This window comes from Electrona antarctica (assembly GCF_951216825.1).
Source record: "Electrona antarctica genome assembly, chromosome: 10".
Classification (NCBI taxonomy): Eukaryota; Metazoa; Chordata; class Actinopteri; order Myctophiformes; family Myctophidae; genus Electrona; species Electrona antarctica.
Genome location: NC_136791.1, coordinates 9255273 through 9276068, shown reverse-complemented (window position 1 = coordinate 9276068; position 20796 = coordinate 9255273). Strand labels below are relative to the sequence as shown.

The 20796-nt window shown below is 46.5% G+C and overlaps 1 protein-coding gene across 2 annotated transcripts in view; it reads left to right on the top strand.

The window, feature by feature from the left end:
- The window catches only part of smoc2 (SPARC related modular calcium binding 2), a 39856-nt gene continuing 19060 nt past the window's right edge, over positions 1-20796 (top strand). For both annotated transcript variants that reach the window (XM_079511999.1, XM_079511998.1), the window contains exons 1-5: positions 1-664; positions 8778-8940; positions 11979-12085; positions 15059-15158; positions 16376-16420. In XM_079511999.1, the coding sequence (XP_079368125.1) occupies positions 590-664; positions 8778-8940; positions 11979-12085; positions 15059-15158; positions 16376-16420 (490 nt within the window). In that variant the 5' untranslated portion in view covers positions 1-589. The remainder of the gene's footprint in view (positions 665-8777; positions 8941-11978; positions 12086-15058; positions 15159-16375; positions 16421-20796) is intronic.

The following is a 20796-nucleotide window of genomic DNA, read 5'->3' as shown; positions in this document are numbered from 1 at the left end:
ATACCCTCCCGAGTCGTCGGCATGTGTCTGATGATCCCTTCCACTGCCAAGCGAATTTCATACCCAGGCATTCTATAAAAAGGATTACTTGTTGTGGTCTGCGGAGGGAAGACAAGCGGGGAAAGAAAATAAATACCTGTCGTGTTTGCCTTTGGCTACCAGCAGCAGACGTAGAGACTCCTTCAAAACGTATACCTACCTACCGGCAAGGAACTGCCTGCATCCGATAAGGGATCTCGTCCACAAAATACGAGGAGAGGGCGGGGGTGTGGAGTAAAAGAAGTCGAATTGGAGAGAAGCAGAAAGGGAGAGACGTTTAGGGAGGGGAAAGGTCAGGACACAGGGGGTTTATCCAGAAATAAGAGTTTCTACACAAACGTTTTGGTATAGACCAAGAGGAAGGAGACGAAGTCCCCCCATGCAACAGGCTTTTCCACCACCGGAATTTTGAACGGAATACTCTGGATTTTCACACATTTTTATAAACACACGCTGTTGTTTTGGGTGAAGGCAGCCAAGGCACCATAGTGTTGAATTTTCGACCGTGCGTAATTTGGAACGTATAGCCTACTGCCCAGCCAGCGTCAGGATGCGCGTCTACTCGCTGTTGGTCGTCCTCTGCCTCCTGTGCGCCGGGCGCGCTCAGAAGTTCTCCGCTCTGACGGTAGGACAGTGGGTTTCAACCCTTTTTTTGATGAATTGAACAAGGTGGACCCTCTTGTAAACAAGTGTAATGCTTTATTGGGTCGTCCACTCACAGTTAAGTTGAGTTGTGCTTGAATTGTACTGTAATTATGCAAACTGTTAATATTTCAATCAATCAATCAATCAATCAATCAATCCTTTTCATTGCATTTGAGCCATGTACGGACCACCATATTTCATGACATTTAGCCTCTCAGACTCAAAACTAAAGAATATTTTGTTGTTGTTAAGATGTGTGTAAGATTTTGTCCACAATTCCATGCTGTATTGATGTTGGTATCATTAAGGAGAGATAACAGGCAGATGTTATAAATATTATATAAATATTCTTCTACATTCTCTAATTGTGTACACTTCTTATAAATGAAGTAATGCAGGTGTTTATAACAATAATCTAACTCTTGAGAACGTAAAATGAAACCAAATGGACACATTGGTTTCATTTTACGCTCTCAAGAGTTAAAGATATATAAGGGTCCATTTGGTTACCAACGCTCCATCATTTAGCTGGGGACCACCTGGAACCCCCTCCCTCAAGGATCACTGGTGGTCCCTGGACCACTGGTTAAAAACCGAGGCGGTATTAGGACGATGGCCACGGTTTGGTCAGAAAGCCCCTTTAAGTCAAAATCTGCATCTTACAGGTTTCAAACAATTCAATGTCAAGATGTAGGCCTACATAATATGCTTTTCATGCGTAATAGCTATAGTTATATATAAACATATAAAACAGGGAGATAATGAAAAATACAAGAGAAAGCATGATCAATTCACATTCATTTAATTCTTTGTCTTTTCTATAAGTTCCTGTACTCCTTTCTGACATTTTTGAGTGTTTATCCTGCACACACACACACACACACACACACACACACACACACACACACACACACACACACACACACACACACACACACACACACACACACACACACAACACACACACACACACACACACAACACACACACACACACACACACACACACACACACACACACACACACACACACACACACCTTTTAATAATATTTGAGATATGTATTAGATATTTATATTTTTGGTAATGTTAATATGTCTCCAACACCCCCACAAAATTATAGCTGACATAATTCTGGATGGAACGACCAAATTCTGCATGTGACAAGGTTTGTCTTGGCAAGTCAAAGTTTCTGTGCTCTCCCTTTTTGCTGACAGAGCCTCGGTGTGTCTGCCTGCAAGTCGTGTGACAGTTCCAGATGGCAGGGCTGCTGCTTATCTCTGCTGGCTTGTTTAGGTGTTGATGGGCCTGTTAGCAGCATTATTCTGGAACTGCCTGCTTACCGGCCTGCCCGTCTTTCCGTGCTGTGCACGTTTGGTTGTGCCAGCAGCGCAGAGGCAAAGTATGCAGTCGTGGGTTCCATCCAATAGCTCTGATGACAATGCACTCTTTTGGGACTAGACTGCGATCATCAGCGGGTCTATTGTCTCCGAGTAAAATGCTGTTGTTTACAGGAGGAGAGCACAAAGGTCCCAGTGTAGCCTATACTGGCAGCAGCAGTCAGTCAATCGATTTCTACCCAGAAGTCCCATGTGCAGAGTGCATCTTTTTTATGGCTACAGTCAAGTGCACGTATGGTGCTAAGGGAGGAATGATAGAGTTCTGCAGAGCGGAGGCCGAAGTGGCTGAGGAATGCACACTGTCAGAGGCTTACCCTTGTGATTTAGAGGTTGATGTGACAGCCGCCGCCCCCAGCTCCGTTATTTATGGGCAGTGTGAAGATGCCTTAATATCCAATTGGAAACAAATGGCCATGAGTTGTTAACCTGGGGTTGAGGGGGTCACAGAAGCTCTATCCCTGTCGGCACTAAGAATTGTGGAATGTGGGAGGAAGTGTTGCATTGTGCAGGCGCACCTCTGCATGCATTCCCACTTCGATGCACACTCACAGACACACAGACACACGCATGCGCACGCGCACACACATACACACACAACACACGCGTGCACGTGCACACACACACACACACACACACACACACACACACACACACACACACACAACACGCACGCACACGTGCACACACACGCACGCACGCACGCACGCACGCACGCACGCACGCACGCACGCACGCACGCACGCACGCACGCACGCACGCAGTGATACGAGCAGAGATAAATAAGGTTTTTGAACTGAAGCTTTCAGGTCTGTGTATCCACAAAGATACAGTAATGAATTGCATTTTTATAGCGCTTTTCCAAGTGCTCAAAGCGCTTTACAATGGTTCATTCATTCATACATTGGGGGATGAAGCGGCGAACAGTCGACGCCAGCGTCCTCACTTCCCACATTCACACACCAATGGTGGCGAGCTCACACCGACCAACTCATTGGAGGCAATGTAGGGTTCAGTGTTTTGCCCAAGGACACTTTGACATGTGGATTCGCACCACTGACCCAGGGATCATTGGACGACCTGCTCTACCTCCTGAGCCACAGCCACCCACTAACAGTGTTAGTCGGCGGCTGTGGCATTTGAAACAGTGGTGTTTCAAATGGATGCGGTGTGATGCACAACCCACTATACTGTGGATTTGACTGTAACAAATAAGAGATTTATTTCAATGCACACTTCTATCCTGTTAAATACATTTTCATTTACCGTATGTCATATTGTGCCAATGGAGGCCATTGGGCTTTCTATACTGACTGGGATAGCATGCAGAGCACTGGATTTATCCTTTATAGAGGCTTTGGGACTGATTGTTGGCTTTTTGTTTCAATGACACAGGAGAGCTTTGGTTATGGTTATTTTGGAGAAACCGTTTCAATATGTCAGATATTTTGTGCATAGTTGAGGTTGAACAGGCCACTGAAAATATTGGAAACCTGCCTAGGTTATTCATTAGGCCGAATTTTTCCATGGCTTATGAGAGTCTGGAATTGTTAGCTAAAAAAAGATGGGGACAATGAGTGCCTCTTGTTCCAACCTGTTTTAAATGCATAATATATGGCCTCTATTGCCGGCGCTTCTTTCATAAAGCTGTGCACCTGCACAGAGAATACATCTGCATCCCCCCATGACTATCAGTGGCCTTTCCTCACCACTGTTTCTTTCTTTTAAACGTCTTTAACAGCAATTAAACGCGTTTGCCTTTGATTGAGTTAATAGCCTGGTTAAAGGCTGTCACTTTCTTCCCTTTCCGCCATGCTGGAAACTAATGATCCTCCTTTGCATCCCAGCGTCCACGGAGGAAACTCCCGCCAAGGCCATTTAACACGTCTGCCACGGCTCTCAGCTGGGGCCCCCATTGACCCTTCAAGGCCGTGGTGTGAGGGGCCTCACGGGGTGCTGGAAGAGGGGGCCTCTCAGTCCAGAAGGCCCTTATCGGCCCTCAATGCGCTCTCTGCTGGAGGCTCGCCTCCGCAGCACTCCATTCAGTCCCACAATGCTGCAGAGCCAGGGGGAGGTAATAGGATTTGATTTGTATGCCGGTTGGTCTTGGAAAAGGAGGGGAGAAAAAAAAACTCTCCCTTACACTCCTTCTTCCTCCCCCTTCTCTTATTCTTTTGCCAACCTCTTATTGTATTATTTCAGCAGATGCATAAAGCATCTTTCGAGAAAGATCAAGCAAAGGATAAGAGAAGGGAGGAACAAAGAGAGAGAGAATGCAAAATGGGGGAAAGATGCACTGAAAGAGAGCAGAAAAAGGATTTCTGCCATAAATGGATTTAAGCCACAATATGTGTCCTGTCCTGTCTTGCGTGGGTCCTTCTTCTCCCTCTAGCTGAAGACAGACAGTAAATCAGCAGCAGAAACTTGCGCTGGATGGGTCCAGGGCAGTGGGCCATCCATCACTGCATGCCCTGGTTGCTGTGGGTGCACAATTGCGGTGTCATTGAGTTGAAAGTTTAGAATGAGACATCAGGGGAGTGACGGCGCTGTGCCGCAGCCTTGCACATCCATCACTTCAGGTTTTAGTATCATTACGGTAATTATCAGAACATGGAGGGATGATTTTCAGTAAAAGTGGTGGTATTAGACCTTGTTTGTTTGTGTGTGTCTCGACAGAGCAGGGCGGTAGAGTATCTGCTATCTCGTCCTTGTGTCGCTTGCCAGAAAGAATATATAGATCTTCAACCAATCCTGTGTTTCAGTGTTATTTTCGATGGGCAATGCAGTCGTACAATGAATGAAGGCTATCAAAATCTGCAATAGGGACTGTGCTGTTCGATGACAGCATCAAGCATAGCCTCTCCAGTGTGTTCCTTTCACTATTTTGTTCAACCTGCTACCCCTGTGGCAAAGTGCAAAGTGTGAAATAAATAGCACTGTATATCTGCTGCCATTTGCCCGTCCGTCTCTCTCAGGGCAGAATGGGTGGCTGATTTCATGGGTGGCTGATTTCATGGCTAACTGTGATTTGGATGCTTCATTCTGGGAGCTGTGTGGCAAAAAAGTGGCGGGCGTTTGGCGCTCTGCTGCGCGTTGTATACTGTAGACGTCTAGCGAGATGCTGCGCTGCTGAATGGCCGTGTTTGGGTTGTCAGTCTGTTGGCCGGCCGCAACAGAGAAGTGATAATAGCGGTGTGGTGTGAGCAGGGGGACGGAGGCCGACCGCCAAGCGTCATTGGACACACTTACACATTATCGGAGCTGATCGTGGCCTGGCAGGGCTCTGGTATTCTGCGGAAACAATTTTCTGAGCAGTCCATCATGTCTGCTGGCCTCAAATGGGACGGGGTGAGCTGTGAAAGACGGGGTGAAGGGTGACGAGAGGTCACCAGACTCGCCACCGCTGAGGGATGTCCAGACTTGGGTGGGAGGACAGAGGGAGAGTCTGTGTCTATGTGGGACACTGTCAGTCAGAAGCAGCGATGCGCACAATCTCTTAAACCCTCAGCCCCCCCAATGACAGAGGGGCCGAGAACTGGGCAATGAAATAACAGGTGTTTCAGCTAACAGCCTGAATATCGCATTAAGGGACTCCATCACCTCTCCATCACCTCTCTGTCTGGCAGACACTAATTGAAAGAGTGGTGGAAAAAAAGAAGGCTGACATCACATCAGTTTCAAAAGCAGCAGCAAAGAGAAGAAATATATATATATATATCTTTTTTCTTTTTAATTCATTCAAACCAAACAGTGGCTTCTCTCTCTTCCAATGTGTTCCAACGGGCCTCTCCTCTCTGATTCCTCCGGGGAAGATTTATGAGTAGGGCTGACAGAAGCCCGACCATGCACGCACACACACACGCGCACACGCACACACACACACACACACACACACACACATGCACATGCACACGCACGCACACACACACACGCGCACACACACACACACACACACACACACACACACACACACACACACACACACACACACACACACACACACACACACACACACCACCGGCCCAGGGCGATGCCGCTGTCCCAGCCAACCCTCTTCCAGGTGCAACAAAGACCCAAGCAGCCAGCCCTGCAGCCCTGCTCCTCTCAATGAATGCAGGGCTGGGGGCTTGCAGGGTCTGGGTTGTGGTGGGCTATGGGGTCTGCATGTTGAAGGAGATGGGGGGAGGCACTACCCATCCCTCACTCCATTTGTAAGATGTCAGACACAGCTAATTTTTTTTATTGGTGATAATCCCGCCCCTCTGCTTGGATGATATGTCTCTCTTTTCTCTCTGTATGTAGCCTTGCCCTGTCATTTAATAACTTACAATGGATTTATATGGCCTACCTTTGAGAGGGGGCTTTGATTCTCTGCCTTTTTGATTTGTGTGCGTGCGTGCGTGCGTGCGTGCGTGCGTGCGTGCGTGCGTGCGTGCGTGCGTGCGTGCGTGCGTGCGTGCGCCGCAGGAGTGTGTATGTGTCTTTGTGTCTTTGTGTGTGTGTGTCAGTGTGTGTGTGTGTCAGTGTGTGTGTGTGTGTGTGTGTGTGTGTGTGTGTGTGTGTGTGTGTGTGTGTGTGTGTGTGTGTGAGTGAGAAGGAGAGAGAGAGAGAGCGTGAGCGTGTACATACTGTACTGTATGCACATACCGTACTTACATTACATACATGTGTATCTATCTGTGAACAGTTGAAAGAAAAGGCATTCAGGGCTGTTGTCTTAGACGCAGCATGCATGCATCACTGAACGCACACCAACAAGGAGGTACAAAACAAGACATGGGAAACTCAACAAAGACAAAAATCCATGCATGCAAATATTGTCATTTCTAAAGGACAAAAGGAGTGTTAGAGGACAGTTAAGTCTTTATAGACAAAGTATTCACCCTGTGTGCACGAGAGAAAACAGCACCTGTGTGTGTGTGTGTGCACGAGAGAAAACAGCACCTGTGTGTGTGTGTGTGCACGAGAGAAAACAGCACCTGTGTGTGTGTGTGTGCACGAGAGAAAACAGCACCTGTGTGTGTGTGTGTGACTTATACGGATAGAAAGACTACACAAAAACGGGTGGCCTCAAGCGGTCGTCGTCTATACTTCTCATCATTCATTACTTATTATTTCAGACAATTGCATGAATCATGCAAACACTATGAAAACCCCACTACTCATTACTGTAGCAGCAGCACCAAACCCCTGACATCTCGTGTATTCAAGCAGCTATTTCATTCAGCCCTTTTCATTCATTGTAGCAGTCACAGCTTGCTGTCCGCCCCCGTGGCGAGGGCTGGGGGATTCATACCGCCGCGGCAGATATACAATGGCGGCATTGACACAGGTGATCCGACGCGTTCAGCCCGGGAGTCTGCATCCTTGTTTCTTTTTTTTCCCCAATAATGGTTGAGTAAAACATATTCCAGAGCGATTCCAGGTGAATGCCTACACACAGGTGTTGGCACGGACAAAAGGAGGGAGGAAGCATCACTCAAGTCTTATCCCTACTCCTCCTCTCTTAACCCGGGACAAGACACGGCACGGCACGGCTCCCTGACAGTCGCTATTAAAACCATACCTAACCCCACTGAACCTGAAAATAAATGTAAAAAATATAGATTTTCAACTGAAATTGCGACTATAGGGACACAGTTGTACGAAGATGAAGCATAAATGAGGCTTTAGGCAGTTATAACAGTAGCCTGGCATGGCCAGACAAAAATCACAGCGTAGATATTAGTCTGGAACTTCAGGTGTTTATTTATTTATTTATTTATTTATTTCCAAGGGGAGGAGGTTACAAACAGATTACAATGTCGCAGCAAAAATAGTCTCACTTTGAATTGTGACCAGATTCATCAGATTCACTGATTGATTCACAACTCTGGGTTGAGGGAAATGTAAGTCAAATTGAGGAGTGCCAAACCAATCTCCCCCAGAGGTTATTTTCCCGGCACTGCTCCACCCTAGTTAGCATGTTAGAGAGTATGGGTATGTGTGGGTGGTGGATGTGCACACTGTATATATGCTTATATTATCTTCATCATGCATTGCTTGCACTGTACAGTTATTTCTTCTCATGTACTTATCCATATTATGCTTGGTTCTCCCATCATACTCATTACTATTTATTCTATTTATTATTCTGTATACATTACTGTACATACTGTACATTTTTCTGTATTTATTCTCTCATTTACTGCATTTACTGTATTGCACTTCTGGCTAGAGTAGACGCCACTCTTCATTTCATTGTCAAAGTATTTGTATACTATGTGCAGTGACAATAAATTGAATCTAATCTCTGGGTTGTTCATCAGGCCCTCTATAACATATTTATGGGAGGATGTTATGCCAGTTTTAGCACCTCTGATACAGGCCGGAGTCCAGAAAGGAACTGACAATCACTCAATATGAGCTGTAGCAATGGACAGCCCATGTCCCGTAGGGCGTGGGCTGACTTTTTTGGAATATTGGCCTATGTTTTAAAAAGGCATTTGGCCCCTACTTGAGCTCCAATCACACCCTGTATTTAGACTTCATAAATCCCTCCAGAATCACACCTGCTGTGGGGGAGATTAAACCGTTTGAGTACAGAGTTCATTGATTCAGGGAAATGTTTCATTAAACATAAGCTTCTTCCCCCACTCATCCCCTATATGGGTTGTCTTTCTCACTGTTTTTATTTTTTGTCTTGTTACTGTTGCAGTTTCTGCGGGTGGATCAGGACAAAGAGTGTAACATGGAATGCAGCGGGGGTCCTCGGAAACCTCTGTGTGCCTCAGACGGTCGGACCTTCACATCACGCTGCGAGTTCCTCCGTGCCAAGTGCCGCGACCCCCAGCTGGAGGTCATCCGAGGGCCATGCAAAGGTCAGGTCATGAGTCACGCTTCAGCGCCGCCTGATACTCTCAAATGCGGCGGAGGGGTTCACAGCAGAAACTTCTGGGTTAAATTCATTTCAGCATAATTGATTATTTTAGCCCTGGGAGGGTGACTGGGGTTGACACATTTCATAGAGCGAAGAAAGGGTTTTTCTTTTGCCATAAATACATACATTTAATTTGACCAAATCAACAATCTGTTGGAATGAAAACCTTCTTCAACATTCAAACTGTGTTAATATGAAAAAAACGAAAATCACACAAAAAAAAGAAATCAAGTTTATTTAGCGATTTTCTCCCTTTTCATTATAGGCGAGTTGAGGACCATTTTGCCAGGCTCGGTCACATATGCTCATACTGCTGCACTATCTAATTTATATGCCTACAATGAATACAGTTTATTGACTTCAGTATAGTCTTTAATTATATCAGATATTTGTTTACCATCAGCCATTGTTTACTTATATATTTTTCCTCTGCTCAACTGTCCTTTTCTTTCCATTACAACACAGTGCAGCACTCGCAGGGAGTCCACGACATCCTTAATGATTAGAAATGGAGGCTTATATGGCCTCGGGTGAATTCAAATGAATTATGCAGCAGCGCAATGTCAAGGGGTGGGGGGGGGGGGGGGGGCACTTGAATGAAACATCTTGACAAGAATTAATGTGCTGATGGTCACCATATATCATACATTCATAGTGGACGAGGACGCCTGCATGGGCATGCGTGACGAGAAGCCTTAACGTGACATGAGGCAATAAGGTCAGGGCGGCTCACAAACTCCCTCATTGTTGCTAGTGCTGGAAGGAAGAAGAACCCATACACCCCCCACCCCCTACCCCTTCCCACCTCCGCCCCACTCACTAAACTCCATATACCACTACTTCAACTGCTCTACAGACTGGAGACAATGCCCCATTCTTACCCATTACAATATTAGATCACTAATAGGGGGAATGAGAGAGAGAGAGAGAGAGAGTGTGTGTTCAGGGCCCAGTTGAATGAGAACTCTCATATGATGGAAAAAAACATTCTGCAATTGTGTGTGCCCGCATACTGGGTCTCTATGGCAACGTCTTCAAGCTGGACATCTGGATGTGGTGGACAGACAGCGCAGGGAGAGAGAGAGAGAGAGAGAGAGAGAGAGAGAGAGAGAGAGAGAGAGAGAGAATGGAGGATTCCAGCTATGAAGCTGAAAGGGACAAGAGTCCATGAAAAGTCGTATTGAATGCGTCAATAACGTTGGGTCTGGGAGTCTGCCCCAGACGTCCCTCCCGTCCCCCCGTCCCTCCCGCCACCGACGACTCCTCAATTCAGGAAGGCTGCGGGGGCGGGGGGGCGGGGGTGGGAGCTAGGGGAGGATTGGGGTCTGGGGTGTGGGAATGGGGGGGGGGGGGGGGGGGTCGATCAAGGGGTTTCTCGAGTCGACTGCCGAAATAACTGCGAGGAGCGGGACTTTGCCTTAAAAGCACAGGGATGGGTTTGTGTTTAAGGATGGCGAGGCTGGCACCACATTTGTTTTCTATCATTGGACTCACATATGATTCAAGTGTCCTGTCATTTTTTCCAGGCTGCTTCTTTTTTTTCTTTCTGGTTGCAGCCCCCCTCTGGAGAAGGACGATGCACGAGGTTTTCCATTGCGGCTAACATTAGAGCTCCCTGTTTCCCTCCTCCGTGAATATTGAGCGTCTTGCCCTCTCTCTCCACACCAGTGACAATGACACACACACACACACACGCATGCACGCACGTACGCACGCATACACATTAGACTGAGAGAAACCAGCAATGCATTCCATTCCCCGCCTGACTCTAATGGACACTCTACCGCGGGCTAACGCCAGCGACACAGAGCCTCCCTCACCAGACTGGTGAATTTCTTTATATTTATTTTTAACTTACCATGAGTCATTGTTTTAATTCTATTTGGCCGTGCCAGCCAGACAGGCATATAGTGTCGCGTCGGCCAAATAGCGTGCCTCTCGAAGTTACCGTCAAGTGTCCCATCGCTGTCCGCCATCTCCTGAGAGGTTGCACAGCTGGCTGCGGTGTGGCACAGGGAGATGAAGCAAGCGGATCTGGACAGTGAAGACGATCCATATGGCTCTGCCCGGGAGACGCAATGCGAGGAAAGAAAGGGCCTCGGCTATGCAGAGGTGAAAAGTGCCATGACCCACTTTTATAACCTCAGAGGACAGAATACGCAAGACGATAGAGAAGACGAAGATTAGGGAGAGAGAGTGGGGCACGCACACAGAGAGAGATAGATGGTGTGTGTGTGTGTGTGTGTGTGTGTGTGTGTGTGTGTGTGTGTGTGTGTTGGGGGGGGGGGTCAGGTCTCAGCCCAGGCCGTTTTCCCCGTGCATCAGCCCTTTCCTTGGATGAGTGGAATGTTCTCCAGGAGAGTGCGAGCTGCCTAGCGCACTAATGGATTTACCACTTGGCCAGTGGGCTGCATGCACAGTGCGGCCTCGACTGATTTGCTCCTAATAAGACTGGGGTGTTGGTTCTATTCCCAGCCACAGAAGCATCCGCCACTTCCGATCAGTCTTGAATTGTTTCCCTTCTGTCTCTGTCCCTTCCCTGGCTGCCTTTTTCCCCTCCTTTCATTGCTCTGCTCTTTCAACTTCAGCATCTCAGTCTGACCTGAAGTTCGCTATTAAGTTAGACTTTATTGTTCCCTGTGGGGAAATGTTGTCCATTGCATTTGACCCATCCTAACTATAATAAGCTGTGGGCCGCCACTGAGCAGCTCCCATGGGGACTAGCAACCAGCTCTAAGGCCAGTGCCTTGCATGTCTTGGAGTGGCAGAAACCCCAAAGAGAGGAATGGATATCGTGCATACGCCTGTAAGGTCGTCGAGGCTAGTGCAAGTGCTCCGGCAGGACCTTCCTGCTGTGAAGCGACACCAATGAGCCACTGTGCCACCCTTCTTTCTTCTTGTTGAGCAATGTGAAATAATAGTGATTTGGGTTAAGGATTGGATTATGAGTTGCTGAATATTTGAGTGATTTGTCCTCAGACACATCCAGGTGCGTGGCAGAGAAGAAGTACACAGAGCAGCAGGCCAAGAAGCTCTTCCCTCAGGTCTTTGTGCCTGTATGCAACCCTGATGGAACATACAGTGAGGTAACACAAACACACCATCGCTCATACACTCTGTCTCTATGGAATATCACGTACACACCGTCAAGCAGGGGTGAGCTGACGGTAGGGCTGTCCGGTGCGGCGCCCATGATGGGAATTTGAGTCATTTGCGGTTTTCGCACCTGCTAAGTATCCTACTACTGTAGGGGTCATGTTCTATCTGAAGTAGTCTAAACTATTCGTAGCCTACTAATAAGAGTTGGATAACAGTGGCTGATGGATTCATGAACTAATTAAATTACAGAGGTGACGTTTGCAAAGGTAAATGTACTAACGTTCAATTATTGAATCGGTGCGAGCGCGAGCGACATAGCTACACTAGTTAAAAAATCTACAGCACATTCCTGCCATCAAGGTCACATGAACAACAATGGGGAGTATTGTCTGTCCTCAGGTAAAGGGATTCTTTTTTACTGCTTCACCCAGCTGAAGGCTGCTCAGATGGCTCCGATGAGGGTGAGCTGTTATTCAGGGACACCTGGATGAGCTGGCACTATAGAAGCTCTGTCTCTAGCCACTCAGCTGGCCACTCAAAATAAACATTATAATGTATAATATTTCAGATAATATGTTATATTGTCAAACTAGACAGCCTAGTTGGGGACCACGTATATTGGGAACGATCCAAGCTGTGAATGCATGCCCCACCCGATGCAATACACATTGTACCCGTTGTCAGAGTACTCGCTGTACCCGTTTGTTTCTAAACAGTACTTGCAGTACTACAGTAGTTGCTTATTTGGACTCGTTTCCTAATGTTGTTTAAAACCGGTGGTTTCCACATTTCTTCATGTTAAGGAACCCCAGATGAATATGTAATTGTCCACGGACATCCATCTAAAAATGTTTTGTGCCATTTTTGTTATTTTGTTTAAAAAAAATATTCAAAATTTGAATATTTTGTTCGCTATGACTTTAAATAACAGATGTACAACCTCACAATGTGTCGCTGCATGTGAGCTTGTAGATATGCTATTTTCATTTGTGCTTGTTTTTATAGACCTGGCCACTTGTTTCTCTTGCAAAACTGGCAACACAGCAAGAGGAAGTTATGCACACACAAAACACAAAGACTCAAAAAGCTTGTAGATGTGCTATTTGTGCTATTTTTCCATTGGAATCCTGAAAAGTTAATTTAATTTCAAATGCATTTTATAGTGCAATCCAAATACATTGGACATAAAAACATTCTAATACTAGTCATTCAGCTACTAATATAGCCTGAAGTCATTAAAGTGGGTTGTTGTCACGGAAACGGTCGACAGCGTGACGTCAGGCCATGACGTCACGTCACCCCATAAAGTATGGCGCGCAGAGCATTAGAGTAGAGTTAGTACATCATTAGGAATATAATCAGTCGGGGGCGCCTGATGGAGGGGAAAGGAACTGGTTGGAATAACGTGTTCCTTCCACGCGCTACGTCCAACCAGGGAAACTCACCCCTGTCAGGTGTAAAGGAGCAACTTGGGACACTCAGGCATGAAGGAGTTCAAGTCCGTTGCTCTCCCCTTGTCCCCCATATATGGGGACTAGGTTGGCGGAGGGTGTGTAGAGCCCAGGATCACATTAGATAATTGACACAGGGGTGAAAAATGGGTTACAAAATCGTGGAATAAAAAATATTATAAGAAAGGAGGTATCTAGAGACAGGCTTTAGACTCAAACGTGACCAGCTCCGTTCCCTCCCCAGCTCCTATAGAAGAAATACAGATCCTTAGGCTATAAGGCCTCCCCGAATACGAGCCCTTATAGACTCCTCCGACAGTCCCCTATAAGTATAGGAGATCTCGGTTACACGGGTCATGTTTGCATGTTTGGAATTGTAAAAGCTAAATAATACATCAATATTCGGATATCAACCTGCGGGCCACATTAGGTTGCCAGTTGCTCATGTATGATCTGCGACACACTCGCCAACTTTGAATTCACTAGTAAGAAACCACACCACTGTTCAAGATTAGTAGTATTTATTTGCACAAATGAGATGTGGGTGTAATGATGAGGAGCCCTGGGGAGGGCGAGACTGAGGATGGGGATGTAGTCTCGAGAGCTTGACGGCCGACCTGCTCACCCGGGAGCGGTCGGTCGCCTCTGCTCGGACGCTGCCCCCCCGGGGGCTCCTAGGAGAAGGAGAGAGAGAGAAGTGTTAGCGGGGCAATGCTTAGGATGGAGGGGGTTAGTTGGGGAGGAGGGGGGGGAAATCTGACAGCGCGAGGCGGTATCAAACAGGTAAGTAATGATATGAGGTGTGTATTTATGCTGTGGGGAATGTTGCGTGATTGGCTGCGCTGCCGTGGAGACGCGGGTGAACTTGACGAGGAGATAGGGATGGGAGTGATTTGGGTTGAGCAGTGGGTGGTGTCCACTCCTGAATCTACGTTGAACACAACTACATTTCAATCGGTAATAAACTTAGAAGGATTTATTAAATAAACTGAGGTTCTTCCATAAGCAGGGCAAAGAAGGCAGGAAACATCACAGAAAACATACAGGAACTCACACAACAGGGAACTACGAACCAACAAGAACAGAATACAAACACAGGGCTTAAATAGACACAAGATAACAGGGCACAGGTGGAACCAAAATACAATCATCACTAGGATAGGCTGGGGGACTAAAGGGACACAGGTGGAAACACTGACAAATTACAAAGTAGGTTAGACAAGGTAACTAACAGTAACTAGGAAGACAGGAAACACTAGGAACAATACTACAAAATAAGAAAACCAGGGCAACAACAGAGTAACAGAAAACCAAAACCAAAGAGAAACAGTCAGGAACACATGTGCAAATACATACAAAACATACTGAAAACAGTGAAATGACAGAAATACATATTAAAGTCCAAAATCGAAATAAGGACAGTCAAAGTTCACGGTCCGAGGAGCGGACCGTGACAGACACACAGATTCTGTGAATTTATACACCTGTGTTCTGTGTTTTGTCTATCAGGTACAGTGCCACAGCTACACTGGATACTGCTGGTGCGTTACGCCCAACGGCCGGCCTATCAGTGGCTCAGCGGTGGCCAATAAAAAACCTCGGTGCCAAGGTAGGCACAACCTATCTTGTAAACGTATTGATGTCAATAGTAGATCTATAGCTTATTATCTCTGTGTCATGTATGATTCATCATATAGTCTTTGATACTTTTATATTTTGTTATTCTTTAAAACTGAAAGTTTGTGTGTATTTCATGTGTGTGTGCACAGCAAAGTCCTCATTCATGATTTATCCATCCGTAACCCAGAGAGTGTACAAAACGTACACTCACACACCTTAAGAAGTTACAAGCCCACTTGGTTACCTTTAGTTTTCGACTGTACACTCTCCGAGTTAATGTGTGTGTGTGTGTGTGTGTGTGTGTGTGTGTGTGTGTGTGTGCGTGTGCGCGTGCGTGCGTGCGTGCGTGCGTGCGTGCGTGCGTGCGTGCGTGCGTGCGTGCGTGCCGTGAACAAACTTTGTTTGAAATTTTGTTGAGCAATGATGATAGAGCAAATTCACTGCAGTGGCCGGTCACACATTCCTCTGGATGTTCATATTTGTGGGGTACATAATCCGGTGCCCTGTGGGAAATTGGTCAGCAAGTGGACCTCGGAGACTGTGTTGCTCAAGGCATTGGGGCTGTGATGTAAATAATCCCAGTAGAAAATCCCTCTCGCTGAGTTGAGCAACAAACTTTTAACCACTTAAACCCTCTAGACTTAGTGAAACAGACCCGAGTTGGCTCTGTACTTGGACCGTTTTCTTCCCCCCGTCCACACTAATCTCTTTGGCAAAAATGGCCGATCTACAAGCCCACAACGCGTCACAATGTGACGTGTTGTGGGCTTGTATATCTGCTATTTTTGGCTAACATTTCCCCAGAATATGGATGCTGGGGTTCAAGTGGTTAAATGATGAGGAATGTGAGCGTAGAGAGACCGGTGTCTGCCAAACAATCAAATAACCAATGCCACATGTCCAACTCTGTGTAACTGTGAGACTGACTTGGACGCTGTTGCTATCTAGTTTGCTACAGAAATAGTGGCAGTCGTAGTAGGAATAACTATTCACATACGTAACAGAAAATACAACACAACAGTGACATTCCTTTCTTGCTATAGCTTTGCTTGTTAGCTATGTTATCTCACAAAAGTGCCCAAGAGCTCTTCCTATAAGAGCAGTGCAGTGCATATGTGAGTAATCCTTTGTCTAATTAATTATGATAATGTACTGTACATGTGCTGGGGTGAAATGAACCACTAACACCTAAACACCACTTTGTAGGATCAAAACAAGAGAGATCCAGCACAAGGGAACCAGGAAAAGCAGGTGAGCACTTTGAAGAAAAGATTTAAATCTGTCTGCAATACGTGTGTGTGTGTGTGTGTGTGTGTGCGTGTGTGTGTGTGTGTGTGTGTGTGTGTGTGTGTGTGTGTGTGTGTGTGTGTGTGTGCGTGCGCGCGTCCGTGCGTGCGTGCGTGCGTGCGTGCGTGCGCGTGTCTGTGTATATGCGTGTGTCTGTGTGTGTGTGTGTGTGTGTGTGTGTGTGTGTGTGTGTGTGTGCGTGTGTGTGTGTGTGTGTGTGTGTGCGTGTGTGTGTGTGTGTGTGCGTGGCGGGCAGGCATGTGGGAGTGTGTGCACGCACATGTGCCTACATGCAATCGTGCCCAATGCACATGTGTGCGCACACACACTCGTATGCCTGTCTGTGTTTGCTTGCACCTGTGTTGGTGGTGAATGTGCATGAAGAGCAGTGTGGCTCACCTGTTACGGCTTGCCGCTCCAATATTTTGTCAATTGAGAGAGAAAGAGCAGCCCCAGGGGCTGATATGAAAAGCAGTCTGTTGCTGGATATGATTCAGAGGAGAGAGGCTATGGCGAGCATTCACACGCACACGCACACACGCACACACACACACACACACACACACACACACACACACACACACACACACACACACACACACACACACACACACACACACACACACACACACACACACACACACACACACATTAATTTTAACCATTTATTTATGTCCACAGTGACTCACACTCCACACAAAGGAGATGCATGCAAGGACTCAAATATTATAGGTGCATTAGAGTCAGAGACAACAGGCATGTCACTCAGTACTCTATGGGTATAAGTAGCAGCGTCTCCGCCATACAGTATGTGACAGCTGCCAATTATAGCAGAGACACTACAATACTTTTCCAGCCTTTTTGCCTCCTTTTTGGGCATCCCAAGTTGTTGGAACCCTCTACCAACCAGTCTAGGCTGCCAAATATAAAGACAAAAAGCCTGCACGTTGCACCTATAGCCCAGCTCTGAGATGGTATGCAGAAGTGGTTGGTATTTAATGACCTTGGTCATAAAGGCTTCCTCTAGGCTGTGGTCAAAGGTGCAGGCCATCTCTAATACAGACTCTTCTCTGGACTCTTCATCAACCACAACAACATCTGGTGTATTAGTTGTCAAAGATGTAAAGATGTCGGGGTTATCACAGAGTTGAAACATGGATGGAATGACACAGGCATGTTTGTACATTCTCACTGAGGATGCATGATGTTTCAAGACACGCACGCACGCACGCACGCACGCACGCACGCACGCACGCACGCACGCACGCACGCACGCACGCACGCACGCACGCACGCACGCACGCACGCACGCACACACGCACTCACACACGCACGCACGCACGCACACACACACACTGCTTCTCATGCTCTGTCTCTTGCCAGAGAAGCTTCACAAAGTTCACACATGGGCGCCGCGCACGGAAAACAGCAGATTTACAAGCTCACAAGATGTACAGGCTCCCGACGCGTTGCATCCGCGACGCGTTGTGTGCTTGCGGATATGCTATTTTCAACGCGCGTCGCCCGTCATATGACAGCCTACATTATGCAGCAGTCAAAGGATATACTTCACTTATCACACACTCGTTCTCTAACACAAATCTGTCTTTTTTCCCCTCCACCACATGATCTCTCTTTCAGCGGAAATTGTTTTCAGATAAGAGGAAGCACTAACGTTCATTCTCTGTTCCACACTGTGTCTGTCATTCTCCCCCCCCCCCCACTGTCATGGATGAGTGACTGTCTCTCTTCTAGCTATAGATTCACTAAGCTCTACTGGGGTTGCTGCCTCCAATAACTATACCATGCCCTCATCTTTTTACAGAGCACAGTCATTTGGGAGGTTCCGATTGATTCCAGGCCTCGTGTCGTTCTGTGGGTCTGTGTATGCGTGTTTGTGTTTGTGTGTGTGTGTGTGTGTGTGTGTGTGTGTGTGTGTGTGTGTGTGTGTGTGTGTGTGTGTGTGTGTGTGTGTGTGTGGTATGTTTGCGACATTTGGGTTATTTCTCTCTGTGTGACATTCATGTCGGCTCCTCCCTCACTGTAAACAAACTGGGGTTTAGAAGTCTGCCTGAGCCTTGCCAGCTCGTTACACATAGATCAACTGGGAATGCAACATTTTGTGTCCAAACGCTCAAAGAGATGGAGAGTGAAGGGTGGTGGAAGTAAGAGAGAGAGAGAGAGAGAGAGAGAGGCTTGTGGTTCAATCTGAGCTGCTTGGATAAACAGTGTGGTGAAAAACAAAATCAACTGTACATGTGTGGTGGTGTTCCTCCCAGCAGTTCTGCAAAATACAAAGTGATTGCACTGATGCTTTGGTTCAGTAGACCAACTTCTCAGACATTTTTTGGCTAAGGTCACCCCTGTAAATAACCTTTTCATCCAACGCACCGGCGCACCCCCACATTGTTACTTTATAGCACCTTTTGTCATATTAACGGTATATGCAAATCTTTCCCCCCCAAAGATACAGTATGTCAGGGAGGAAAACTGGAAAGAATATTTGTTAATATTAGGACAAATTAGGACTGAGAGTGTACACATGGAACCAAATGGACCCTAATGGGTCCATTTGTGCATGCGTGGATCAGAGCTCGTCTGATCCATGCACATGCTTTTTCCATCAGTCATGATGGATTCATTGGCATTTTGACAACATCTGTGACTGAAGAATGACAGCGCATGCATCAAATAGCACGACGACGGCCTCCTGGCATATGTTTAAAGAGGTGTTATACAACCATGTAAAAAGATTGAGCCAAAGATTGACCATTAGCGGTACGTCATAAATCCAAATCCATAAATATATATATTTTTAGATGGCATTTGCATGAGTTTAAAAAAAGAAATGCCACGACCGTGTCTTCACAGCGAGTCAGTCGCATCGGGTGGGTGTTTATGTATTTTCCTACGGAGGTGGTTTGAGCAGGCATTACAAACACGCCAATTAGTTGAATTAAATTAGCCCTGGCTTTCTTGATGGCGGTTTGCATTGGAAAGGCAAAGCTTTTTTGTTCTTGAATCCCTGCTTGTGGAAGCACTCAGCAGGGTCTCCAGTGACGCCTTGAATTGAAGTGCATTAAGGCAGGGGTTCTCAACGTTTTTAGCCGGGGACCCCCGGAAATGCTTTGGCAATGTCTCGGGACCCCCGCCCCGCCCCCTCCCGACCCCCAATATAAATTGACTGCTACAATAACCTTAAACCATTTTGGGCGGGAACCCCTTTTAGTGTTTTAAGCATTGTTATAATTTAGCTATTTAAAAATAGCAGATCTACAAGCTCATAGCGCGCTACGAGCTTGTAGGTCTGCTATTTTTGAAAAATCGTGAAAAAAAAATTAAACAATTAAATATTTGTATTTATTTATTTTTTGAAAATAATTTGGGGACCCCCTAAAATAATTTGGCGACCCCCCCAAGGGGTCGCGACCCACGGGTTGAGAACCCCTGCATTAAGGGATCTGTGAGCAGACTGTTTGACCCTCGCTGAGGTTAACCACACCTGTGGCCGTGGGTTTGTAGCCTACAGTAAAGCAGCCCAGGCCCTCCAAGCCTCTCTCCCTCTCTCACCACAAATCAAACAAACAAACAGAGACCAAATAAACACGGACTGACTGCAGTGCCCCAACAACCCTGCTGCTGCTTCACTGTTAATTGGTACATCTCAAACATGTGTGTGCTGCCGCCTGGATGTTGCATTCCTGGCCTGTCGCACGTCCTCGACGTCCTCTCGTGTCCTGTCCTCATGGGCGAGTCACACTATAGAGCAGGGGACACTTGGCCCTGTCCTCGATCTGTCCATTCAGCTTAACCCATTTAGGACTGAGACCAGATTCCACAAAATGTCTTCTAAATCATGACAGTTTTCTGAAAAACCTATGTTTCTATATCAGTGGTTCTCAAACAATTTCATATCAAGGAATCCAAAACTTATATGTAATTGGCCGCCGACCCCCCATCTGAAAATATGTTGTTCCAGGGACCCCTCCTTCCCTCCCACCAGAAGCAAAGATTTGAGTTAAAAACGTTCGCTCTGAAAGAGTATACTGTATATTCAAAGATTTGCGCCACATTTTCAAGATTTTTTTCAAAAATAGCACATCTACAAGCTTGTAGATCTGCCATTTTCTTCTAATAGGCTATATTTTTTGAAAAGTCTTTGAAAATGTTCACCGATGGCATGGCTAAAATAGGGACACAGAGAGGTTTAAAGTGTGTAAACTAAACTCATTCATGTTTTCTTCCATCAGCATCCTATATGTAAACCATGTGTGTGTCTTTCTCTCAAGTGAACGTATGGGATCTATGACCACTACTTACATTAACCCAGGGGTTCTCAA